At 31.9% G+C, this 27,872-nt stretch overlaps 3 protein-coding genes and 1 long non-coding RNA gene across 5 annotated transcripts; 3 read left to right on the top strand and 1 right to left on the bottom strand.

Annotated features, from left to right (window-relative positions):
* Positions 1 to 2,592: 2,592 nt before the first annotated feature.
* LOC101245385 (pentatricopeptide repeat-containing protein) lies at positions 2,593 to 7,169 on the top strand. The gene is given in 5 exon segments (NM_001346570.1): positions 2,593 to 4,400; positions 5,854 to 6,006; positions 6,118 to 6,189; positions 6,506 to 6,688; positions 6,866 to 7,169. Coding segments are annotated over 4 exon segments (2,100 nt in total). The 5' UTR covers positions 2,593 to 2,636; the 3' UTR covers positions 6,617 to 6,688; positions 6,866 to 7,169.
* A 7,386-nt stretch (positions 7,170 to 14,555) lies between these two features.
* Positions 14,556 to 17,872, top strand: LOC138337688 (uncharacterized). 2 transcript variants are annotated; one of them, XM_069287938.1, is made up of 6 exons: positions 14,556 to 15,225; positions 15,424 to 15,591; positions 15,798 to 15,902; positions 15,986 to 16,409; positions 16,556 to 16,691; positions 16,970 to 17,872. In XM_069287938.1, the coding sequence occupies exons 1-4, from the start codon at positions 15,019 to 15,021 to the stop codon at positions 16,283 to 16,285; spliced, it is 780 nt and encodes a 259-aa protein (XP_069144039.1). In that variant the 5' UTR covers positions 14,556 to 15,018; the 3' UTR covers positions 16,286 to 16,409; positions 16,556 to 16,691; positions 16,970 to 17,872. The 2 variants fall into 2 exon arrangements, 1 of the variants encoding a protein (XP_069144039.1); XR_011211086.1 differs by lacking the exons at positions 15,424 to 15,591; positions 15,798 to 15,902; positions 15,986 to 16,409; positions 16,556 to 16,691; positions 16,970 to 17,872 and adding an exon at positions 15,289 to 15,356 and having other exon boundaries at positions 15,150 to 15,225.
* A 906-nt stretch (positions 17,873 to 18,778) lies between these two features.
* Positions 18,779 to 19,342, bottom strand: LOC138337841 (uncharacterized). The gene is made up of 3 exons (XM_069288275.1): positions 19,337 to 19,342; positions 19,144 to 19,218; positions 18,779 to 19,030 (listed from the first exon to the last, which is right to left on the bottom strand). Exons 1-3 carry the CDS (start codon positions 19,340 to 19,342, stop codon positions 18,779 to 18,781), a joined length of 333 nt encoding a protein of 110 aa, XP_069144376.1.
* A 2,573-nt stretch (positions 19,343 to 21,915) lies between these two features.
* On the top strand, positions 21,916 to 27,730 carry LOC101245186 (uncharacterized). Its single transcript, XR_183008.5, has 2 exons — positions 21,916 to 22,115; positions 27,472 to 27,730. It is a non-coding gene; the product is annotated as an uncharacterized lncRNA (long non-coding RNA).
* Positions 27,731 to 27,872: the final 142 nt, after the last annotated feature.

Genomic DNA, 27,872 nt, shown 5'->3' on the forward strand with positions numbered 1-27,872 from the left:
CCTTGAAATCCACCCAATTAACCAACCCTCTACTCAATACTAGAGAATGATACCAAGTCTCTGCTAACCCATTCAAATACAAGGCAACAACTTCTACCTTCTGATGCTTTTGTGTTATGTACAAGTTGAAATACCTTTCACAGCCAAACCTTAGGTTCATGTCCTTTAAAACTAGGTAACTCCCACTTAGGAGGGGGAATTAGCACCATCTGTAATCTGTTAGGCCTTTGATCCTGAGTCGGGTTAGAAAGTATGCCGTCTCCTTGTAGGTGTTCTCCTTGGCCTCGATTAGGTACTCTCTCTCGAGTTGTTAGTCGATCAAGGATCAACTCCAACGTTCCTTGGATCCCCGTATGTGTATTTCAAATCTTCTGTTGATTATCCAATACCTCCGTTAAGATCTCATCATGTCTAGCCAAACGATCATCCACCATCCTAGTTCTTGTTCCTTCAGCCATTCTCTACATCACTGGTATGTTGCTCTCCTACCAATTGTCACGATCTCAATAAGACCTGACTGTAGTGCGCGAATTAGTGAAACTCGTGTTTTTGGAACAATTTTCTGATTTTATTCAATATGAAAATAGGATATTAACTACAAGGATATAAAAAACTGAACTACTTTGATTAACTAGAATAAATTGGCATCCACAGTGAGTCTCGAACTGTAGGAGAAGATATGTAATTAGAAGAGTGAAGAAGAACAGAGGAGAGAAAGAGTACGAGAAGAGGAGGAAGATTTATCAAGATTATTGTTGTTTGATTCCTCTCTTCTAGGTCGTTATATAACTGCTGCTGCTCACCACTTTAATGACTCGAGATTTAGCCGTTATATGTGGACTGCGTTGTTAATCTGCAACTCGACTTTGATTCCCACTGTCGACATTCATTTATTTGCTTAATTAATTTTATTGAACTGGGTCATTACAGAATAATACAAATTTGTCGGATAACGATTAATGTTTTTGTTAGAATAAGAAAAAAAGGTAACAATTACTCTATTTGCTCGTGAGACTTGCAGTCATAGAGTTGAAGAGATCTTAGATGATATTCAATCTTATGTCATTCATGAGGGATTTGAATATTTCTAATGAAATCATCCAAAATTGTTTGATCTTTCACTTATTCATTGCTAACTAAGAAGTAGATGGATGAGCCCTAACCTCATTTTGTCTCATAACAACATTGAGGAGTGAAGTCGTTGAAAATAAGGTTTGAGAAATAAAGATTGAACAAGGGATTCCAAAATTTTCCTAATTTTTTATCGAGTCTTTATTTTTTTTTGCTTTCCTTTTTGAGAATTTTTGACAAATCGACACTATTGTAAATTTAATTATGTTTCATAGTTATAGTTTGCATAATATGGATTGTATCTACAGTTCAAGTTTCCTTGTTCGTAGAATTCATGAGTTTGTATAATTCACAAGTTTGTATAATATAATTCGCACATACATTTATATAATTGAGCTATATTTGTATAAACTAGAAATAACGAATTTGTACAAACATAAACATATGAACTTTAAACAATTATACAAATTATATTATATAAAATTACATCATACAAATTATATTATATAAAATTACATCATACGAAATTTATACAAATTAAATTATACAAATATATGAATCATACAAACTCAAAATCTCAGCCCACATAATTATTACTGAATGTTAATTGCAAGTGCTAATTAACTAAAGCTTTAGTTTTAATGATTAATTAATTAGTATATGTTTGCTTAATCATGTAATTTTCCCTTTTTTTTCTTTTTATTTCAGAGACCGTAAATCCTTACTATCTTAATATAGGTGGAACCATAAAATATTATTATTTTGTAGGGACGATAAATTAATATTTTATTAATTTAAAGAGTGTTTCGAGCTTCGATACCACAATATTCCTTCGAAGATTAAATCTCTGAGAATTTCAATGAGTCTACTTCTAAAAACATTATTTTTGAACACGATGAAGTCATGATTAATAATCTGGATTACCATGAAAAATTGGACGTTAATAACTTGTTGGATGAGTGAAAGTGATGCACGCTCAGAGGTTCATATCTTAGAAAAATTGTTGATACCATCGAAAAAAAATTATGTTGATGATAAAGTTGAAGATTATAGAATACCTTTGGAATTAGTCACGCGTAAAGAGACGTTTATCACATCTAGAATTCTTCACAGTTTTATGAAACAATTCGAAAAGACAACACCTAAACTTTTGGATGCACTAAGAAAAGTTAGAGATGTGTTTCAACTAGATTTAACTTTAACAAAAAATATAACAAAATAGAATTATATTTCACCGAAATGTCTTATATACATACATACATTAGTACTTTTAAAAAAGTATCAATTTGTAATACTAATAAGACCATATATTTAAATAGCGATCTTGTAAAAATATATTATGTTATCAAAATATGTGATTTTATTTTCCATTAGCCAAGTTCATTATAAAAAAAAAGTATTATCTTAAAGATATTAATAATTAACCGAGTATTGAGTGTGTGTTTGGCAAATTAAATTATTTGAGTTGAATAAGACACAATATTGTGTATTATAACTCAAACTGGTATTATGATAGTATTTGGAAAAGTAAAATATCTTTGCTCCAGTAGGTGGAGGTGAGAAAGATGGTTGGTTTATCTGTGCCCTCAACATTCACCGGAACTTGCTGGAGAAGAAGACGGAGAATGAACACTCTGTTACTTCCTCCGCCGTCGCAACTGCCTTATCAATTCCATCCCCGACGTCAAATTCTTGGCCAACACTCCTCAACTTCCCATCTATCTATCTCCAACCAATTCAATATCAGTATAGAAGAAGAAGAGGAGGAGGAGGACGATGATGTCGGTTCATACTCAAATCAACGCTACGATTTCACTCGTCTCCTTCAATTTCTTTCCACCACCGAACCCAATTCAGATAATTCTTCACCCACACAACTCGACCCCACCGAGTTGCGCTTGGCTGAGTCATATCGAGCTGTGCCGGCTCCACTCTGGCACTCTCTTCTCAAAGATCTCTCCTCCACCCCATCCTCAATTTCCATAGCCTATGCACTCGTTATATGGCTTCAGAAGCACAACCTTTGTTACTCTTACGAACTCCTATACTCTATTCTCATTCACGCGCTCGGACGCTCCGAGAAGTTGTACGAGGCTTTTTTGCTCTCTCAGAGGCAAACACTCACCCCTTTAACCTACAATGCACTTATTGGAGCTTGTGCACGAAACGGTGATCTCGAAAAAGCACTTAATTTGATGTGTAGAATGCGCAGAGACGGGTATCAATCTGACTATGTTAATTATAGTTTGATTATTCAGTCCCTTATTCGTAGTAATTCTATTGATTTGACCATGTTACACAAGTTCTGTTATGAAATTGAAGCCGATATGATTGAACTTGATGGCCAATTGTTGAATGATATGATTGTGGGTTTCGCTAAAGCTGGTGATGTTGATACAGCTTTAGGTTTCATGAGTGTTGTTCAAGGTAATGGATTGAGCCCTAAAATAGCCACTGTTGTTAACTTGATATCTGAATTGGGTAATTCAGGCAGGACTGACGAAGCTGAGGCTATATTTGAGGAGTTGAAAGAAGGCGGGTTAAAGCCAAGGACGAGGGCGTTTAATTCCCTTTTAAAAGGGTATGTTAAAACTGGATCTTTGAAGGATGCTGAGTATATTGTGTCGGAGATGGAGAGGAGTGGGGTCGCACCAGATGAACATACGTACAGCTTGCTTATTGATGCTTATGGAAATGCAGGTAGGTGGGAAAGTGCAAGAATTGTGTTGAAAGAAATGGAAGCTAATAATGTTCAGCCAAATTCATTTGTGTTTAGTAGGATCTTAGCTAGTTATCGTGATAGGGGAGAGTGGCAGAGATCATTTCAGGTGCTTAAAGAAATGAAGAATAGTGGGGTCAATCCTGATAGGCAGTTCTATAACATAATGATTGATACTTTTGGGAAGTACAATTGTTTGGATCATGCAATGTCTACCTTTGAAAGGATGAAGTTGGAGGAAATTGAACCTGATACTGTTACATGGAACACACTTATAGACTGCCATAGCAAACATGGCCATCACAATAAGGCGGAGGAGTTGTTTGAGGTGATGCAGGAAAGTGGATGTTCTCCCTGCACCACCACATACAATATAATGATTAATTCTTTCGGTGAGCTGGAAAAATGGGAGGAGGTGAAGGGCCTTTTGAGTAAAATGCAGAGTCAGGGCTTACTTCCCAACGTTGTTACATATACCACTCTAATAAATATTTATGGACAGTCAGGAAGGTTCAATGATGCTATTGAGTGCTTGGAGGTAATGAAGTCTGCAGGATTAAAGCCATCCTCAACCATGTATAATGCCTTGATCAATGCCTATGCACAGAGGGTAAAGAACTCTAAACTTATCATGACCTTTGATGAGCTGCTTTCTGAAATTTCCATAGCTTACTTACTCACACGATATCTTAGGTCATAATTTCCCTGAGTAGATATTTATTATGTGTATCCATATAGGTAGTACAAACTAATTGGTTACTTGAGTCAAATTCTTTATGACATTCACGTTTAGGTCACTTCAATTTCAAAACATTGCAAAAAATGATCAACTTTTTTTTTTTTCGAAAAATGATTAACTTAGAGGTATATTTAGTCGCTAGTACACTTACATGAGGTACTGAGTATGGCAGGAGGTTTCTTAATTTTGTTAGAGATTACAAGTCTGTTGGTAAAGGTGAGATTTCCAGAATCACTAGTTGTACTAAAAGACGAATTACTGATTATTAGAAATTTAGAATGAAAAGGTTCTGAATGGAGCAAAATGATTATGAAGATTTATTTAGCCAATCTCTTAAGTTAGGTCCCTAGTAAAAACCAAAGATATCAAGAACAAGATTGTGTTACCTCCTAAAGACTGCTCTGTTGGGTTGCAAGGTAAATCTAAACTCACCACATACACAGGTGTAAGAAAGAGAACATTTCCATATTATTAATAATATAAGTCTAAGAAAATGACGATAAACCCCTTCATATAAACTATAAGGAGAAGCCATGCTAACTAAAAAGTCTAACCAAATTTTGTTGGAAAAGCAAACTAAATAAAAACTGGGAAATAACTAGCTAATTATGGAGAGAATTCCCAACATCCTTGGGAATTAGGAACGTATTAAACTTAGTATGAATAGATTAGGAAACTAATAAAACCTGACCTAGGAAAGGAACTTGAAATTTTGAAAGGTTTGACTTTGATTCCAAGTTTGTGCTGATGTATTTGTACTTCTTGACCTAGCTTGTTGCGCAAAATCCCTTCGCTCTTGATGTTTATTGGGACCCCGATTCACTTTATTTAGAAGCCCATAATTGCTGGCTTTCAAGCTTCTTGCCTTGAATTTTAGGCAACTTTGAACCTTTTTAATTGGACTCTTAGTAGCTGATATTAAGACCACAATCGTCAACATTGTGGACTCTTTCGATTTAGGTCACCAAATAAATGTAGCACTTTGATAAATGCTCTTCAATGGGCTTGTGTGCTTCTTCCAACACAAGACTTTTGTAATTGTGAATCATGTAGTATGGAAGGTAGTTCGTGCAGCCCCCTTTATCCAACCTCCCCCCCCCCCCCCCCCACACACACAAAAAAAAAAAAACGAGAACCAAAAAACAAAATCTGTAATGGAGCCTGAGATTGCTTAACTCCACCAATCAGGGGCTGGACATATATATGCCTTGCACGTTAACCTCATATCTGATCTCAATAATTTTTTCCTTCTGAAGATCTACGTTCTTTATCTTCAACATATCTTATGAATACATATGTGAAAAGTTTCTTTCTCCACCTATAGGGATTGTCTGAACAAGCAGTAAATGCCTTTAGGATTATGAAGGGTGATGGTCTAAAGCCCAGCCTGTTAGCTCTCAATTCACTAATTAATGCATTTGGTGAGGATCGGAGAGATGCTGAAGCTTTTGCTGTATTGAAGTATATGAAAGAAAATGTGAGTTCGCCTTATCTTTTTCCTATACATAGTAAATATACAAATTTCTGTATTTTCTCCCCTTAGTGACTACATATCATTCTAACTTGCATACATATCCTACAACTGCAGGATATGAAGCCGGATGTTGTTACTTACACCACTCTCATGAAAACCTTGATACGTGTGGAGAAGTTTGAAAGGGTAAACACGTACTTTTTATTTATTCTGTTGAGTTGGAGTTCCCATTTTTTATCTTCTTGATTATTTCTCTTGGTTTTATCCACCTAATGTCTTACTCTTGGATCTTCTTTTACGTTAAGTTAGCCTATGAAGGATTATTTTATTATATAAGCTTTGAACTTCAATCTTTTGATGCAGTAAAAGTATTAAGTTTTTAGAATATATGGCAGAATTGTAATGATTATCACATTAAGATTGTTATGTTTGTCAAATTTATGGGATTGTGCATTGCTACATTAAAGTTGTGCAAGGGTCAGCTAAATATTTTGGCTTTCAGGTTCCAGCTGTTTATGAAGAAATGTTGTTGTCTGGATGCATCCCAGATAGGAAAGCTAGAGCGATGCTACGATCTGCTTTAAGATACATGAAGTCAACATTGAAGTTGTAGCAGACTGCAAGTCACTCTAACAATATTGACCTTGATGAATCATGATTTTTCAGTTTTAACTTTAAATTTAAGGTAAGGGACTATTCTGTATGTATTTGAAGTAGCATGTTATTACGTTGTGCTTGAGTCAGAAAATATCTTTCCTGGCGCTTATGTTTTGCTCAAACTAGAAATGTTGAACTTGAAAAATGTAGTTATTTTTGGGTGTTTTGTAATGTAATAACTTATCCTTAATTGTTTAATGTGCAGCTATGTATGGTTCACATTTGTGCAGTAGCCTATGTCACGATTCAAGAACTTAATGTTTGACAGCCTTTGGGAGAAATAGAAGTCAGAAATTGAAGGTAGAGAAAGGATCCAAAGTCCATATTCGTCCCAGCATACTTTGATCTACATACTTACTTGTACAGTTCCTATAGCTGCAAAGCGAATGTTCATTCAGCTTGCGTTTTTTGTGTAACATGTAATTGCTGTGTTTTGAGTCTACCAACAGAAGTTGCTCGACAGTCGTGTCATATATCTTATGATAAGAGGTCACAAATACAGTATGCTTTCAAATAATTGAGCTCCGTGGAAACCTCTAATTCTAGCTCTCCGTCTTTTCACCTTGTGAATCTACACAATGACACTTGCCAATGTTTTTTCCAAGGGTGTCAGTCAAATGGGCTGAAATTGGAGACACTGAAATAGGCCAATCTTGCAATTTGGTTGGATTGTTCAAATTTACTTCTGGGGATGGCAACGGGACAGGGCTCTGCATGGTGGGGTGGGTCGGTTGAGCATAACCGGTAAATTTTTTAATCCGCCCCGCCCTGCATAACAATTTTTTTACCTGTCCCGCATAAACTCTCCCATTATGAACCCATACCGCCTAACATATTTAGTATCTTCTTTTTTCTAGTTAAATTTGATACTAAAACTAAAATTCATAACAAAATATTTTTTTCATTAAGTTGTATTAATTAATAGTGTAGTGACTTAAAATTTAATTTTTAAAGGTTAATTCGAAAACATGTAAGATATTGTATTATTTTTGTTGAACCATTTTCATTTACGATTTTAAATATTTTAGTAGATTTATAGAAATCATCTTAATAAATAATGCTTTATCACTCTTACAATATATAAAAAAAAATTAAAATTAAATTTGAATCTACATAAAATCACATGTACCCGCGTCCCGCCCCGCCTCGCCTTAATTGAAAAAAATCCACTTCAACCTGCCCCGCATCCACCCTCTCCACACAATCTTAAACCTATGCCGCTTCACATAGCCTTAAACCCACTCACCCTGCATTCGCTCCGCCCCATTGTTATCCCTATTTACTTTGGGCTAAAAATTAGATTGGAACACGACTCGACTAATTAAACTTGCTTAATCTAAAACATATTAAGGGTCGTTTACATTAATAACATATTATACAATTTTGGGAAAATGCACAAGTACCCCTAGACTATGATCCAAATCTCAGAGGCACCCCTTAACTAAATTAAGATCCTATTACCCCCTAACTTATTTTTTTTTTGTAAATTTGTGCACCTTTTTCGATTACATATCATTAAAGTATTTTCCACATGTCTCAATTGTGTCGAGTCACGGAGTGTATCATGTAAAACAAAAAGTGTACAAAATTACAAAATAAGAAGTTCAGGAAGATAATAAGATCTTAGTTTAGTTAAGGTGTATCTCAGAAATTTCAAGCATAGTTCAACGGTACTTGTATGTTTTCCCCTATTATTTTATATATGAATTATTATCTATACTCCTACACAATGACCTTACTTTTCTTATCTGGCAGTTCTCTTTTCTTCAGCTTTCTCTCTCATATCTGTTTTTAACACTATTTTCCCTCTCTTTTCTTTCTCTCTTTTTTCCTGACATTTTTCTTATCACTCTTTTTTTTTTAAATTTCAATTATTTTGATAATTAATGATGACGGTTGAAGATGAACATATTGTTTATGAAAATATGATTTTTGACATCATTAACAAAATAAATAAATAAAAATTATATTTGTAATACATTTTGAATTCAATAATACATCATATGTATTATATGTATTTTGAAATGCACATTGTAAATGCATAACTAATATATTTTTAATATAAAAAATATATTTTAACACCGTTATAAGAGAAAAATAAATAACAATTGTAATACATTTAAATTTAACATATTACACACATTATAGACACGTTTCGACATACATGGTAAAATATATAACTACAACATTTATATAATATAAGTATATGTAAATTTTAAATACTATGATATTATTTAAATTAATTTACATTGTTTTAAATATATATTATATTTTCTATGAAATAAAACTATTGAATTCTTAATAATGTGTAAAATTGAATTTGAATTGTATTACAATAATTTTTTTTTATCTAGCACAATCTTTTAAAAGTTTTCACCCTTCTGCAACGAATCACCATTGTCAGACTATCATCATATTATCAGTATCTCAAGTTTAAATAATTTTATGCTGTTAGAAATATATTATATATGTTCCAGAATAAGAACTATCGAATATATAATAATGTATAATATTGAATTCGACTTGAATTACAACTATCGTTTATATTTAATATAATTTTAGTACAATATTTTAGATTTTCACCCTTCTTGTTCGATGAATAACCATTCCTTGACTACCATTAGATTATTAATATCCCAAATCTAAACAAATGTTGTTCTTAGGGCATCTCCAACCCAATCCTCTATTTGCTCTCCAAATATAAAGTTTTCTATTTTTTTCAGACAAACAAATCCAACCCAATTCTCTATTTTACTCTTTAAAAACGAATCATTTTCTCTCTACTTAATATTTATATTATTATTTCTATTTCATTTTTATTTTCTTATTTCATAATATAATTTTTTTATTTTTTCCCAAATAATTACTTTATATAATTTTTAATGTGATGTAAAATTATATTTTATTCTAAAATTTTAAATATAACATAAATTGCAAGATAATATAATATCATACATAATTTAGGGTCCAAATTCAAATAAAAGTGATATACAATTGCATATATGCTCAATTTTAAAAATCATTATCTTGCTCCCATAACTTCTCTATTGATGCATAAAAGGAGTTCAAAAATTGTTCAAACTGGAGATTTTCATCTACCACCATTTCTACTGTTGGAGTTGCAACCTCTACATCATCTTGAACTGGTGCATTGAGATCACGTTCATCCTCAATTATCATGTTGTACAATATAATACATGTAGTTATTATATCATGTATCACTTTTTTTTCTCCAAAAACGTTATGGTCTTGCAATAATTGAAAAACGTGATTGCAAAAATTTGAATGCACGTCCGTTATCTTTTTGGTGCGATTCCTGTTTCATTGCAAAATATTTCTTCTTTTAGGAATGAGTATGCAAATAGTTTAAACAATTGTAAACCATTTAGGGTATATACCATCAGCTAATAATAACCATATTGTATTCTATTCATTGAATAACATAATGGATGGGAGGCGCAATACAGCTAGCAAGATGGGAAAATAAATGTGACGACTCTAAAATATTGATATCGTTATCGGTGTTAGACAAACTAAATTAAGCATGACTTATGTCATGTATTATATTGTATTATTATCTTGTATTTAAATTATTATTTTATTGTATTATTATCTTGTACTTAAATGATCATATATGTATTTTTAATTAAATTATTAATCTTGTCATTTTAATTTTGTGTATTCTTTATAATGAAAATTAATGATAAAATTAAATGTTATTATTGAAGAATATTAGAAAAAAAATTTAAAATACTACTAATTTGAAATTAAAATAGTATATATTAAAAAATAGTTCAAAATTATTACATTGCATTTAAAAAAGAATTATAAATATTAGATATTTAATTAATGGAATTATATGCAAAATAATATGTTAAATAGAAAGTAATAGAAATAATAAGGGATAATGCATAAGTACCCCCTCAAGCTATGTCCGAAATCTCAGAGACATACTTATACTATACCAAGGTCCTATTACCCCCTGAACTTATTTTATTAATAATTTTCTACCCCTTTTCGGCCTACGTGGCACTATCTTGTTGTCCCAATGCTGGTTGACTTTTTTTCTCAAGTTCATGCCACATAGACCTAAAAGGGGTAGAAAATTACTTATAAAATAAGTTCAGGGGGTAATAGGACCTTAGTATAGTATAAGTATGTCTCTGAAATTTCGGGCATATGTTGAGGGGGGGTATTTGTGCATTTTCTCAAATAATAATTAAAAAATAAAAAAATTAAATAGAGAGTCTGAATAGCAGTTTTTCAAACTTGGAGAGCTACCATTCACCTCTCTATAAATGGAGAATAGAGGATGATTGGGAGGTGGGTTGGAGTTCCCATTATCTATTTTACTCTCCAAATATAAGAAATTCAGAGTAAAATAGAGGTGGTTTGAAGATGGTCTTAGAAATGTATTATATTTATTCTGGAATAACACATGTCAAATTCATAATCTATCTATATATAATAAGAGAAATAAAAAGTGACACATGTCAGCACCACAAAAATTAAACAATTTTAAAATTCACAAGATAATTTAAAATTTGTTATGAAACTGTCACATCCGGGGAGCACCCCTTAAACGTAACCGGCGTTGTCGTCCTCATAGAGGACTAAGACTAGCCTCTTAGCTTACATCATTACATTCATAGGTTAAAAATAAGGAAAATTTAAAACTTTTCTTCTATCTATCATCATGTTTACATTGGCCTTTCGCATACACATAATATATATTCATATCGACTATACATAGACCCTTCATATAAGAAGATTACATAGTCTTCTACTTTTATTGCATATATATATATATATATATTCTTAAAATCGGATGTATCATCTCATAACAATCTAAACAAGAGTATAACAATTAAGCATAGCCCGTAAAATCAATACAATAAAAGTCACATATAGGCTATACAATCTTTAATACTCAAAGGAAATGAACATATTGTCTTAAGACTATTCAATATCCGATGCTAGAAAATGACATTGTCCTCGAAGTGATGAGGACCTACCTAACTTGGAGAATGAGAATCCAAGTCTTCCTTCAAAAGTTGTCACAATCCCTTCAACGATCCGAACCTAAAATATTGAGGAAAAGGTAGAAAATGGGTTTAACACATCTTGTGTACTAAATATAGGATCATATGCACACACAACATAAAATCATGCAAAAAAGGGACCTTTCATTAAAATATGCAATTTACTTTGAAAAGCCTTACGCATATTCAAGAACCAATACAAGTCAATAATATATATTCATCAAGTCAAGACCGTGTACATCACAAGACAAGCAATACTAAATCTAGACAAGTCAACATAATTGAGCACATAGTCAAGCCAACTCTATCATCAAGTTACAACATTAACAAACATGTATATGAGTTCATAACAACATAACCAAAGCAAGACCATTACTGGTGAACCCTCATTAAGTCCACTAGTGCAATGACTAAGTAAAGCCCCATCACTACAAAAAACATGTCTTTTAACGACAATTTCTTAGCGAAGGATAATGTATGTGGTCGCTATTGTTGTAGTTTTAGCGCCCGAATTTTTTTTCCAGTCTTTATACGTGTAATATTAAATTTACAGTAAAAAAAGACAAATAATCCGTCGTTAAGAATATAACTTTGTGTGGTTAGTAAACACTAACCTAAATAAAAAAGGAAAAAATAACTTAAATACACAATTATAATTTTTATATTCTCTAATTTTCCCTACTTTTTTTTAAATATTACATAATTCTTTTTTTTATTTTAGTGTAAGTTTTTAGATACATTGCATTCTCTCTCCTATAATACACATTTACCAATTTTAATGCCTATTTTTTCTCCATTAAAACACTCAACCTCTTAAATCAGTTTTTGAATTTTAAATTTTAACCTTTTAATCAGCTTTTTGATTTTGAATTATTAAATTTAATTAATTTTAAATAAAAGACCAAATTTTGAAATTTCAAAATTCAAAAAATTAGGAAGCAGGATAACTTCCATTATCTTTTATCGTTTGTTCTTACTAACATCAAGTTTCACTTCTTTTTTTTCCTTAATCATCTTCATTCATCTCAACCCAGCATATTTTTTTCTTTTCTTCTTTTTATTCTTAATCCATAATCGTCTATTTCTTCCTAATCTGGAATCGTTTGAACCCAGCATCTTTTTATTATTAATCCATCATCAATTCGTATATTCTTCTCTTTTTTGTTTTTGTTAATTGTTCTATTACATCATAGTATCTGTTAATTAATAGAAGGATATATGATTCCGACGATGAAAATTGGAAAGAAAATAGGAAAAAGTCTTTGCATGATCCTATGAATCTTCAGAAGGATTCAAACAAAGACTCTGGCGAAACATCAAACTCAAAGGTTGTCAAAATACAACAAAAAAGGAAAAAAGAAGCAGCAAACATTGTTGTTAGGCCTACATTGTCTCGGGTTAGTATTTTGGTACTTAAAAATGGTGTTGTTTAAATTAGTAAAAATTTTAAGGACTCAAGTGTGCTTGCTGATACATTTGAAAAAGGGTATATAGTGTTTTAGATGGTCAACTGATACATGAATTTGTTGTGTATCATAATATTTTATATGTATCATGAAGTTTTTGAAATTTATTATAATGTATCATTCAATAAGTTTAGTAAAGTATAAATTGTGCTTGATGATACATATAGAAATCTGTGTGTACATTGTTTAGTCAATGCACTGATACATGTAGTAGATATGTATCACATGTTTTGCATGTAGTATGAATTCCTTAAAACTGATATCATGTATCAGTAAGGTATTAGTTGTTTAGTTGATGTACTGATACATGTTTTGAAATTTGTTATAATGTATCATTCACTAAGTTTAATAAATGCTTCATCAGCTGTAATTCATGATACATATAGAATCTTTGTGTATGTTGTTTAGTCGATGTTTATGATACATGTATTAGACATGTATCACATGTTATAATGTTTTATTTAATTCACTGATACATGTTGTAGACATGTATCACATGTTTTTCATGTAGTATGAAATTCTGAAAACTGAAACCATGTATCAGTAAGTTATTAGTTGTTTTATTTAGTATTTATATTTCTATATCGTTTTAATTTGTGGTTTTATTTTCAAATTGCAGCCACTGAAGTACAAGATTAAAAAGATACCAACACATCCCATAAGGTTTGCTGTCAATTTTATCAACAAATTCCTAAAGGACTTTGAAAAATACATAGGGGAGAATGTTATCCAAATGTTTAAGGATACAATTTTTGGACCCTTTTTAGACATTTCTAAATGTAATTTTCAGGGCCAAATAACTAAGTGCTTATTGCTTTTAGAATTGGAACAAAGCAACCCTAATGTGTTGCATATTAGACATTGCAACGGGTGTGTCCTGAAATTTGGTATAGATGAATTTACATTATTAACAGGACTTAAGGTTAGAGGAAATACCAATGATTTCAAATACCCAGAACAAACTAATTGTATGCTTTTTCAAAAGTATTTCCCTGGTCCAGTCAATAGTGTTACACAGCATCGACTAGTTCAAAGGTTTAAGATGGGTAATTGGGAGAGCAATCAGGATGCACTCCAAATGTCTATACTGTTCTTTATTCATACATTTGTATTAGCTACTCTTGATAATACAGCTATATCTATTGTCGACTTTCTAATGGTTGAAGATGGTAGATATCAACATTTTCCTTGGGGTCAGCTATCATTTTCCAAACTAATTGGTTCACTTAGACAGGATTTTGACGTTAGTAAAAAGTTGTACCGATTATATGGGATGCCATATGCAGTAAATGTTTAGATATACGAATGTACATCCAATTTGAATTCTAAAATAGCTGTGAGAGAACGCAATGTCATCCCAAGAATATGCAATTGGAGAGTTGTGTCTGAAAAGGCAAAGTTTGAAATGCTTATGTCTACCATTTTCCAAGAGGTAAAATTTTATTTTTGTATATGGAATATCGTTATTTATGTCTTTGTGATACATTATGAAATATTACTGTATCTAACAATTAAATTATCTTATGTGTTTGTGATACATTCAGAATGCATGTTCAAACATTGTCCCAACAGCAGAGGAAATTGAAGCTTTTGATATTACTCAAGTTGAACATGCTCATTCTACATCAATACCATTAGTACAACCAAACGAGGAAGATGATTTAGATAATTTCTCCACAAAACCGCCCGAACAGTTATTGAGGACATATTCTAGAGTGTCTGATACATCTCCTCCACCACCGTCAAAAAGAAGAAAAAAATCGATTATTCAAAAAAAGAAGGTGTCAGAACAGAACCAGCCTGATCAATCAAATGTGTTTCCGACACCGGATGATGATGTACATGTTTTCATGTCAAGTTTGCCTCAACATTCGAATGCTGATGATGTACATGGTTCTGTTCCACAAGTGTCACCGAAATCGGCTGCTGATGCACATGTTTCTATTCCAGACGTTTCTCCGAACCCGGCTGCTGATGTTCATGGATATGCAGATTCACAAAATGTCAATAATATAATTCTTCATATTGAAGAGTTGAAAGGACATTTGAAAACTTACGTAAGTAAATTATTTTGTTATTTAAACAATTTTTTTTATCCTAAATGTATCTACAATTTTTAGGTTGACAAGAAATTTGAGGAACTGATTATTTTGATAAAAGCAAATCACTCCCAGCTGATGCAATCTATAGGCAAAGAGAACATCAATTTGTAGGCTAATACAAACACATTTCAGTCTGACAAACAAACTTCTCAGGAAATACCAATTGGTCTCGATGATATGGGTGGTGTAGCTGAGGATGGTGGTGGTTTCTCTGGTAAAAATGGTGAGCATCATATCGTCGACGATTCAGGAGACGTCGATGTGGGTGGTGTTGGTGTTTCCGTAAATGAGGGTGAACAAATAGTCAGTGATAATCCAAAGGTAATGTTTATGATACATTGGGTATGTTGTGTATCATACATATATACTCAATGCTTTGTATCATGATACATTGGGTATGTCATGTATCATGCATATTTACTCAATACTATGTCTCATGTGATTATAATCAATGTTACGTATCAGCACAAATTATATTAACAATTTTTATTTCAAAACTGCATATTCATGATGGTGACGCACATCAGTCACACCAAGATTTAAATGAACATATCATGGACCAAGACGTTGATGACAATGTTCAGCTCAACATCCCTCATGTGTTGCCAGAAAAAACAACAACGGATGCATCGGTACATTTTTCAATTTTGATTTATGACACACAATTTCATTACACACAAATTTATTATACAAATAATTACATCATATTATACAGGATTCTTCCACTTTAACAACAATATCGCCATCAACTCAAGCAGCAATAGATGCACTTATCAAAGATTTGGGTAAAGATCCTACTAATGCTAGACCATTATATTCTTACGATCCGCAGAATATAACTAGCAGCCAGTACTTGTTGACCGACAGTCAATTACCCACTGATATTCCAATAACGGAGATTGCTGTTAGAACTGATGTAGTCACTCTGCGCATAGAAATAGAATGCCTTCGAGAAGGATTCAATCTCCATATTGTACTTCTTTTGGGTCAAGCGAGAAGGGAAAAGAGAAATTGAAGGATATGACTCGACTCTATTTCCCGTTCGAAGGATGTGGCATTACAGATAATGTTTTGACGAAACTTATTGAGGAATACATGAATTGGTTGTCAAGGGGGCTTCTAAAAAACCATAACAATAAGTAAGTTTTATACATTTTTTTGCAAGTGTTAGGCGTAATCATTTTTTATACAACTAATTCATGATACTTTGTTATATAAAAATTGTAAATAAGTGAGTGTTATGTATCATGTACATACATTGAAAGCTTATGTATCATATATGCAGGAACCCATCGGACGATAAATACAGATCAAAATCTTCTTCTTTTGGATTTACGATGATGGACTTTGTTGTTGCTTTTCCAATGAACAAGAATTGGTTTTATGTCATGTCACAGCCAAACAAATGTTGGTCTGATGAGGTAATAATATTAAACTATTTATGAAATATGTATCAGTCATAACTATATTATAACATCATGATACATTCTGTAGAAGTATGATACTATTTAATTAGCAATGATACATTCTGTAGAAGTATCATACTATTTAATTGCAAAAATATCATAATGTATTCACATAATTATATTTCATTTTTTATATTGTTTATATGTATATCAGTTCTTACCATGTTTTCATTTTGTTTATAGCACATCGATGTGATTTTTTACTACCTTCATAAAAAATCAAAACTTTGCAGCATGGATCAATACAGATACACAACAACCCACTGTTTGTTCATGTCACATGTAAAAAACTGTTATGATAGATATTACATGGACGATGATGATGATAGTCTTACTACTCAAGAACATATTGATCGCGCTTCAATTGTATCTGTACATGAGAGGTCAATTATTAACATCATCAAAGGGCTTGGAATACCAGCTGCTTTACCATGGCATCTTGTAGATGAGGTCTACATCCCAATTAACTGTGATCAAGAATTCCATTGGGTGTTGGCTGTTGTTGAGTTGAAAAACAGGTTGATACGAGTTTTTGACTCATCAATTAGCACAGCGAAAAAAACAATTCCTCATAAGATCAAGATGTTGTCTAAAATGCTTCCTTCATACCTACTTGATAGTGGATTTTTTGAAGAAAATGAACGCACAAAATTTGTTGATTGTCATGCATATAAAGACAACATTACTGGTTCACTTCTGGAGCCTCAAGTCCCTTTCATGATTGAATTTGCACAAGACATCCCTACACAGGAATGCGATAGCCTGTAAGTATCAAAAAAATTTCATTTGCCCTTTTTAATGTAGAGACTGTGGGTTATATGTTACTGCATTTGCCGAGTATATCAGTGACCAAAATCAATATATCATATGCTGATTTTAGTTCTGATTACCTGCGTCAAAGATATGGAGCATTGTTGTGGAGTAATGGAAGTGAGAAGGCTCAGTGCGAATATGTTAGCGACAATGATGATCTACCAAAATCCAGGGGCGTAGTCACACCACCACCAGAAGAAGATTTAGTTCACATAGTGTAGCATTTCATGATAAAACAATGTTTTAATGTTATTTTTATTGGTTTTATATGTTATTGAACAAATATTTTTATCCTTTTAATGTTATTTTTTTGGTTTTGTCAATTTCCATGAATATTTTTTTTAACATTACGTAACAAATATGTTTATATTGAACATATAAATATCAGACATATTATAGCCCCACACAGGTTTAATTCATTTAATAAAGTTTAGTCGAAGTATTTATAATTAAACATAGACATAAAAATTTTTAAATTTTTTATTTAATGGAGATGATACACTGGGCAAAACCAAATGATACATATATACCAAACACACATTAAAAATAACTGAAACATTGGCTAAACCGTATGTATCATGTACAATATGTTACCCTATAATCCTTAAATTTTACATGATATTTAGGTAAATTGAATAGCATAGTTATATGAATTGGTATTATTTTTTAAAAGTAAAGTTATTTACTGTATATTTCAAGAAAAACATAACAAAAAAAGCATTACACAAGTTAAATTATATATATTAACATGATACATGATTTATAGTCATTGTAAAGTACACAATAACCTCAATAATATTTTTGTATTTTTTATCTAATGGAGATGTATCATTGTGCAAATCAATGATACACACTAAAAGTACATGATACATTATATAAACAATGTGTACCGAAAACACACAATAAAAGTACACGATACACTAGATAAACCATATGTATCATGTACATTATGTTACCTAATAATTCTTAAATTTACATATCTTACTGTAGCATAAGATTTATAAAATTTTATATTAAAAACAAATATTGACACAAGTATATTTATCAACACCAATAATAACAAAGTATTTATAATCAAAAGCACGACTTCAAATTTAATTACCACATGTTTGTAAGTTTATTTATCCAAACACAAAGTGTTCAATTTGCAGTTTGTAATGAAAACTGAAATTCATTAAAATGTTTACGTTATAAATTATTCTTGATATCATAGAAACATTATGACTAATTCACTTCTCTTTTGGGTAGAAAGTACAAGTTCTTCTATTGTGCCCTTCTTGTCCACATTGTCCACAACAGTTTGTGTTCACCGAAATCTTTTCATCTGCATTCTTTCTTCTTCTTTTTCTTGGTCGTCCAGATGATCTTCTGTATCTAGGTGGATATACAGTTTCAGCTACCACGTGTTTAGGATCTGACCAATTTTCCTTATCTGGCATTGGTACCATTGGAATTTCATATGTTTTTGCCAACGCATCAGGCTTGTAATAATCAGATCAATACGGATTCATATTGGTGACATTCTTTTTTTCAATACAGCGATTGCATGTGAACAAGGTATCTCATCTAGTTGAAATCTGCCACAACAACATACTTTCCGCTCAAGACAAACAATATATCTTCTTCCATTTTTATAAACTGAGAAAATAAACTCAGATGACGGAACAACCTGTGTACATTAAAATTTTTAAATATATAACTTTTAAAAAACAAATCATGTTAAAAAAAGCAGAATGATACACTGAATTATATACATATAATATAAAGTATTATATAATGATACATACCTCCATTTTTAAACTTTTAGCCGCGTTTATAATCAACAATTCCTCAAATTTTCTACCTAATGTGTCCTTTGTGTATGAGGTTACTTCTCTGTTTTTGCAATGCCAAGATCCAAAAAGAATTCTAACCTCTTCCAAGAATTCTAATATAGTTAATTGGTGTGCTTCAACAAGACAACCATTGATACATTCTGCAATGTTTGAAGTCATCATTCTACCTCTGTTTACTGTTGCATGAACTCTTGATCACTTTTCGTAACCTGCATATTCAAGGTACTCCTTAACCCTGTGATCAATTCTATCAACCTTAGCCATCAACTTATCAAAATCTTCCTTTCTATATGCCTTGGCCATATAGTAGAATAGATCACTTATGGCCTTTCTGCTCCTTTTGAAGTTTCCACATTCATTCTTCCAAAGATGCCAGATGCAATCATAATGAGGTACATCGGGGAACACAATCCTAACACTCTTCATGATACTCTCATTTCTATTTGAAACAACACACATATCTTTTCTATCGCCAAATGCATGTTTGAACTGTTCGAAAAATCATGTCCACGAACAATTATTTTCGGTGTCAACAACACCATATGCCAATGGAAATATGCAACCTGATTACACACACATTATATTATTTGATATGTAATATATAAAAAGACATCATTACTATAAATAAAAAATACCTGCGCCATCAAGTGTGCTTGCTGATACAAATGTCCCTTTGTAAGCTCCACTCAGATGTGCACGACCCACAACAATTACTGGTCTGCAATATTTAAATCCCCTAATGAATGGTCTTAAGGCGATGAAAGATACATAAATTCATCCTCTTCAGTCTTATGCATTCTTATATAAGAATCTGGATACACAGTTTTTAGCATGTGTATGTATCGCGGCATCCGTCTATATCCTGCAGATGGTTTTCCCCTAATCATGGAGAGTGCACGTTCTTTAGCACGCCATGCTTGCTGGTAAGATATTTCAACCCCATAATATTCTCTAATATCATCAATTATATCTCTTGGAGTATAAATTCGTTTATAATTGACCAATTTTGGAGCTGTCACTCCACTTACAAATCCGACTGTTGCTTGGACTTTGGTTAATACCCTCTCCCTCATCGGACACGTATGTTCACTATTGAAATTTCTAACAATGAATATATCAGGTTTTTTCTGCACGACGCCTTCATAGTCCAACCACATTTGTCTGAAAAGCATACCAACACATAGCTGCGTACATTTTTTAAGCACATTAATACACATATCAAATGCATCATATAATATATTCAACAATAATGTTTAAAGTAATCAAACAATGAATTACACAAAAAGTATCAACCAATTTTTAAGAAAAGTATCAAAATTTAATGAAAAGTATCCACTAGTTGTGATATGACTGTTTAAACTGATACAATTCTTAATATATCAGTAGTAGTATATTCAAGTATCAAAAATAGTTATTTCAATGTATCAAAAACAAATTTCTGAAATGATGATACATTAAAATATAAAAGAACATATGAAACATGCAGGTTTTCATATAAAATAGTAATGTTTCATGTACTAATTAAAATATAAAACAACACCTGATACATTAAAATATCAAAACACTATCATACCTTTGTTGATCAGACCTCTTTACTTTGCATTTGAAGTTGTTCTTTATCTTATATTTCGTCATCACATCTACAAGTGTTGCTTTATCCTTATATATCTGACCTGTCTTCACATCAACAATATCTGAATTGATTATAACATTTGACTCAAATAATCTAGTTTCAACCATTGCCAAAGCCTGTGTATCATGTGTTGTGCCTTCTACACACGTTATTTCTCCACTTGTTCCATCAAAGTTATGTACAGTACCATTTTTCTTTTCAATTGTGTCAATACATAATGGATACACTGAAAATCCAGGCTCCTTTTTTTTCAGTTCAAAATATAGTTTAACACTCATATCGTTCTTAAGTTTCATCGGACAGAAGTTACCTTCTACAATGTATCGAATTTTAATTTCTTTCCTTGATACATCAATGTCCAACTCGGCTGCAATTGCTGCTTTGAGATTAGAAAACGAAATTGAATCTCCAACAACGTTTCCATCGATTTTGTAACTTTCATACTGCAATTCGTTCACCCAAATTCCGGAATGTCTCATCAAAATCGAAGTATTCATCTTGAAAAATCCACTGTAACAACAATAAAATTTCTGTACTTCCAATTTTAAAAGACTGTTTAAAAAATTTGTTTTTTCAAAATAGATGATATAATCTTTGATTTTCAAAATTTGAAATTAATATCCAATTAAGTGCTGATTTAATGCTGATTAATGATCTGTTACCACAAATTAAGCTGTTTTAGTAACAACATTAACTTTACCGTTTTTCTCCCCTATTTTTTCTTAACAATTTTAAATTATCATGTATCATTTATCATGTATCGTTACTGTCTAAAGTATCATGACTCAACAAATTAAAGAGATTCTTTCTAATTACTAAACTTGTCGGGACAGAATGTAATTATTGAATTACGGTATGAATTCCTTAAATTTATATATAAAAAAGAACCAAAGTTTTTAACCTTGTTCTCTTAAACTTCGCTCACGTAAAAAACCACACTCCTCAAACACCACGATGCCTTCCTCTATAGTGGAGCTTTGAACTCCCATTCTTCATTGCAATGACTTGCCTTCTCTGATGGCGATTTGAACTTGGACACCCACTCTACACATCTTGTGAATTTTTCTTGTCTTAGGGTTTGTTCTCCTTCTTATCAAGGTAAGTTATTGATCATTTTTTCTTGGAGTTTAACTTTTATCATTGTAGAATTTTCTTTGAAAATCAAATTAGGAACATACAATTTGGAAATTTTCAATTATTGAAGGAAAAATGTATCCATTTTCCTTTTATTTTAAGGTATAATGCTAAATTTTATGAATGTGGTAAATACACGACCCTTTGCCTAACGTGACTCTTATTTTTTTCTCTTCTCTGTTTTTAGTGTTTTTCATCCATTTTCTATTTTTTTGTTTATATTTTCTTTTGGATATGCGATTCATTACTATTTTTTGGTTGAAGTTTGACTTTTTTTTGAACAATTTTAAGCTCTTTAGGTAGTTTTATGATATTTGGATAACTTTTTTTAGAAAATAGTTGGATGTCTTTTGTTGTGGAATGAAATAGTTTATCATTTGTCCTACTGTTCATGTTATTTATTATGTGAATTTTAGGCCAATTTGGCTTCTGTATGATTGTTATATTGTACAAATTGTAGAATTTGGTATGCTGAATATCTTCTATAAAATACAGATGCATTCATGCTTAATAAGGATATGTTTGACATATAATGTTTTTGCTTTTCAACTCTACCATTATTAGATTTTGATAAAGTTATATGAGTTACCTATTTTAGTGTATCTGATTGATTATAGATTGAAAGAATTGTTAGAATCACTTGTAAAACATTGAGATGTCGTTGCTGAAATGTCATACATATAGATGATTGTGAAATTATATGCTTACTGATCATAGTTCTTGCTCCCTAGCTTATTAAAATATTAAGTTGTTTATTGAACATTAAATCTTCTAATTGAGTGTCATTTTATATCTTTTGATAACACTTCTTCTCATATTATATTTATCTGATCCCAAGTGATGTTAGTGGTAAAAACTATTTTTTAAGAACAATTGAATTTTACATTCAAAAAGCACCTTGAAAATCTGGTTTTGGAGTTTCATTATCATTATAACTTGACATGCCATGGCTGGTCGATATTGATCACACCAATCTAACGACAAAATATTGATTGCATGCTGTTATAGGACCCTTTAAAGTTGCAAATAAAATGAAAAAAGTAATACAGATCAAACCAAGTCTCTGCCTTCATGAACTCTTTGAACATCACACAATCAACTTAACTCATGAAAAACTTGGCGTATTCTCAGATTTGTCTATTTAAATTAGCTTGGCAGCAGGTATTACTCGCTTCTAGCATTGGTACCGATAGTTGCATTTGCATTTTCTGCATTAGAATTCTCTGCACTCGGAGGTTGTTTCTCACTTTGTTGAGGGGATTGACATGATGGTATATCAGGAGTCGCTGTCTTAGTTTTTGTTATTATAGGCCTACAGACAAATGAACAGGGTTGTCATATTTCTGAAGAGCATCATGACGCTGACACTAGGTATCGGATTTTCTTTGAGAAAAAAATTGTGAGGTGATGATTTTTCGAAGTCCATTCATGCACCTGGTGCAGGCCCCTTCCATGATAATGAAATTGGGAAAGGGAACCTTTTATTGACCTATAATTCCTGCACTTTAAAGGTAAGACTGAGAATAGCGCATTGCAGTGCACATTCTTTGGCCAAACAGTCACTTGCATTCATGGTACGGTTCTGTTCCTTGCCGAAAAACATTGTCAAAATCCTCATAATTGTAGGCCACTCAACAACCTCAACTGCAGGAATTTCCTCAGTAGTAAGCCTAGCTTCAACAAGAAATTTCTCCGGAGACTCTCCAAGATAGGGATGCTGATTGTAACAACTAATTTAATCTTATAAAAGAAATATTTTTGACATGAAAATAAGATAATTTTAATTATTTGACAATACAATTTAGTGTTGAGTTACAAAGTTAACATACAACTAAGTAAAATAATAGTCCTTGTGCAACTTTTTGGGATAAAATAGGAGATGCAGTTAACTCTCATAACATGTTCAATAAGACTGTCTATAACTTCAGAAATCATGGATAATTTATTGTTATCAGGTGGCGTTGGACAGTGATACTGTGCAAGTTTATCATAAGCACTTATGGTTACTTAATGAGGATATGGTTATAGCTTTTAAAACTTGATCCTTTGGTCTTCTTAATTCCACAATCAAACATATTTTATGCTATGAGTGCTTGATTCGTGAACTATAATTTTCATGGTTACTACTTATTTACCACAATACTCCTGGATTGGATAAGTATGTTAGTTTACCATACAAATGTTTAAGCTTTTATTATTTACCATCAAGGCATTTGATTTTATTGGTCATGCTAAACATAATAGGATAATGGATAAAAATATCATCTACAAGTTTGAAGGAACCAGATAAGAATTAGACCATTTGTCCTTTGGCTTCCTTAGCTTTCGCAGAAGCTTAGGAGTTGTTTTATGTGAGGTATACGATATAACAATCTCGGGATGAAATATAGAATTATTTTATCCTACGTTTGATTGGAGGTATTAGGTATTCTTTGGTTATTTATTCCACTATTTATACTACTGATAAGTTATCTCACATACATGGGGGAATAACAATAAGAGGATAACTAACTTCCAACCAAATGATCCTTAGTGTACACCTTAATGCAAACCCTATCATACGGTTGGAACTATAATTTCTTGCGAATATGTTATCTTTATATAATATATTTAATATGTTATAATTGTTCTATGATAACTAGTGTGATGGAAAGTTATGTTCTTATTAAGTTCATTTACTCAAGATCAAGCATACTGTTGTTAGCATTTGAAGTGTCATGTGTGCAGTAGGTGCATTGGTTTTTTAAAATATCAATTTGAAGTTTGAAATTGCTAGAAAAGTGTCTACTTTCTAATCTTCTACACAGAATTATAAAGTAAGTTTTCAAAAGGAAGAGGGAAATTGTATAATTTTTTTTTATAATGTGATGTACATGAAGTAGAGTGACTCTTCTTATCTTTCAAACTGAATATTGTCAAATAAAGATATTTGTTAGATCACCAGGTAGAAGTAGTTACAGTGATTGCACCACTTACATGCTCCTTTCTTCTTTAATTAGTAGAGAATAGTTACTTTAAAATACATGCTGCAAATTCATAATGATTTAATTTTAGCACGTGTATTTTTCTTTACTTTGCACATTAACAGTTTCTCTGCAGAGTTTCTCTTAGTCATACATTTGATGGTCAAAGATGACTGCACAATTCTTTTTATATCGGCAAGTAATGCATCCTGCAGTGTGCCACCTCTTTCAAACATGATCAACTGGATTTCCACACCTGTTGTTCAAATATTCAAAACTTGTCTCCTGTTTTTACAGCTTGAGGGCCCAACAATCTTCTAGCTTGACATTACCAAAGAGCAACTAAATCACCACAAATAACTCTTTACATTCATGAAAATACAAAATATTTTGAAGCAAGGCGTCATCTTTGGTACTCCATTGATTTCGTAAGCTTTTAGTGAATTCCTACCCCCCTCCTTTGACAATTCTTTTCTCAAGTTCTTTATTTTTAAATTATCTTTGTCTGCACATTGATCTGTGTTTTATGGTATTGTAGTAAACTTTTATTTTAATTTGTCATTTGTTCCCCCCTTGATTCTCATATCTACACCTAATATTTGAAATTGTTAAATTAAATTAAAGGGTGTGGCTAAATTTATGAAAATATCTCAAGAAAACATATCGTACTTATATACTCTAGTATTTATTTGTTTTAAAAAATAAAAGTAGGTAAGTATGTTATATATTCAAAAGTGGAACAACTTAGCACTATGGCGGTGCTAAGGCAGTAAATAAGTTAAAACCTTTTGTACGTAAACGAAAAGAAGGTTTCCTACGGTGGAAGTCCTATCTTTGTAGAGTAACTATGAAATCTACTATGTTATTTTCGTCCTTTACATCTTGTATATTACATCAAAATTAAAAACTTATAGAAAATTATATTTAAGTTGTTGTACAGTACTCATCTTCCGTTCAAAACATCACATTTTTGCCTTCTATAAAATCCAACATTTGCTGGCATGGACTGTGATGCAATACTTGGCACTCTATGTTTTTTTTTTCAAAATTTTTTTGTACTTTATTAGCTTTCTTTCTACTTAGTTTTGATTTCCACCTATCTTTTGGTTCTATGTTCTCTATCTTTTGAAATACTTCCATTATGTCTCAGATCTTTTTCTACTAAATTATATGGATGACTCCTGTTTTGTTTGTGGTTAATCTTGATTTTGTTGAAGAGAAAAGGAGATAAACATAGTAGAAAAAATGTATTAGAACTTTTCTTCTCAAGTTGACACAAATTTGTTATTTTGACAGATAAAATTTTTATATTTGAAGCACCAGCCTTCATCTGATTAGAGTGAAGTAGAAGTATGAACAACTGAAAATGAACGAACTAGTTGAAGCACAAAGTCTATGAGAACAAAGTCTAGCACCAAGTGAATATGTTATGGGTTGTATCTCTACTTAAGAAGGAGAGTAGAGTACACTGTATATGTGATTGATAAGGAGACTAGAGTGCATAAAAGACCTTGATATTCCTTAACCATGTCCCTACATGGGATGTGTCCTAGTACTATCCTTGGCAAGTAGAACACCCTCCAACGGAGTAGGGTAGACTTCGAATTCCATGCCTAGCTAGTATGGTCTATGTCGGTTATTGCCTATTCTAATCATGTGGGATACATACTAGTGTTGGATAAGTACTATGAAGTTTAGGTAGTGGAATGAGACGCTATCTAGACATTGCATGATTAGGCTTTGAAGATGTTAGTGTGCGAGTGCGCTAGGTCTTTTTTAAAACCATTATGTGAATGTCCATACGTAATGAATGTTTTCTAAATGACTTTAGTAAAGAAATTTTATTTAAAAAGTAGTTATCTAGAGTATCTTTGAGGATTGCTTAGGTAGGCTTGAAAAAGGTGTATGAGCGGTCTCTTCATGTCTTACTTAGGTGAGTCTTACAGTAACTATAGGAAGGGAGTTTAACAAATAAAGTGATAATGGTCTTATCTTAGTAGTCTTAATGATCATTTAGGTTTCTTAGAGAGGGTGTATGGGAGGTCTCTCTTCGTATCACTTAAGCGAGTCTTTGGATAACCTTTGGTGAAAGGGTAGCAAGTTAAAAGAGGTGACTGTGAAGTTGAACTTAGTTCACTGTAAAGTGACATAGTTCACTATAACATTCTCCAATATTTGATAAAATGCATATCTTATATGTTTCTATGGTGTTTAATGTTGTTCTTATGCTTATACTATGATATTTTAATAAAAAAGACCATGTTTTATACAAAAGTCTGTTTGTCATGATTTATACATTATGCCATACTTACTAAAAGTGTTTGTACTAATTCCATACATTTTTTCTATCTCTAAAGGTATAGGTCGCGTTTGAGAAGTCTCGAAGTGGAAGCTTGGATTAGTGATTCATTCAAGTAAAGAGTTGGTATGTCGTCACTAGATTTGAGGACGTCTTGATGTTTAGATTTCCTTATTGAAAGTATTGTAATAGACTTAGCTATATTCTATGTGATGAATTATGGTCCGTGTCCTAATTTATTCGTATGTCTAAGATGACGACTTTGAGACTTAGACTTCCATTATGTTTTTCTATAAAAGAGATATTTTAAAGTATTATTATTTCATGTGAAAAGTTTTAATTCCGCACTACTTTTCATACATGTATGCAATGAACGAAGTCAAAGAGCTTGTACAACACCTTCGAGAGGTCGAGTACGCCGTGTTTTGATTCAATAATGCCCTAACTTGTAGGGGGTAC

This window comes from Solanum lycopersicum, chromosome 8 (assembly GCF_036512215.1).
Source record: "Solanum lycopersicum chromosome 8, SLM_r2.1".
NCBI classification, from domain to species: domain Eukaryota; kingdom Viridiplantae; phylum Streptophyta; class Magnoliopsida; order Solanales; family Solanaceae; genus Solanum; species Solanum lycopersicum.

What these genes read in the sequence shown, in the direction of transcription:
- LOC138337688 (XM_069287938.1), top strand. Translation starts at nt 15,019, where the DNA reads ATGTCAAGTTTGCCTCAACATTCGAATGCTGATGATGTACATGGTTCT. An exon ending in AAGGACATTTGAAAACTTAC is followed by an intron (nt 15,226 to 15,423) that starts GTAAGTAAATTA and finishes CAAACTTCTCAG; the next exon opens with GAAATACCAATTGGTCTCGA. An exon ending in AAACAACAACGGATGCATCG is followed by an intron (nt 15,903 to 15,985) that starts GTACATTTTTCA and finishes CATATTATACAG; the next exon opens with GATTCTTCCACTTTAACAAC.
- LOC138337841 (XM_069288275.1), bottom strand. An exon ending in TTGTTTGTCTTGAGCGGAAA is followed by an intron (nt 19,031 to 19,143) that starts GTATGTTGTTGT and finishes GATTATTACAAG; the next exon opens with CCTGATGCGTTGGCAAAAAC.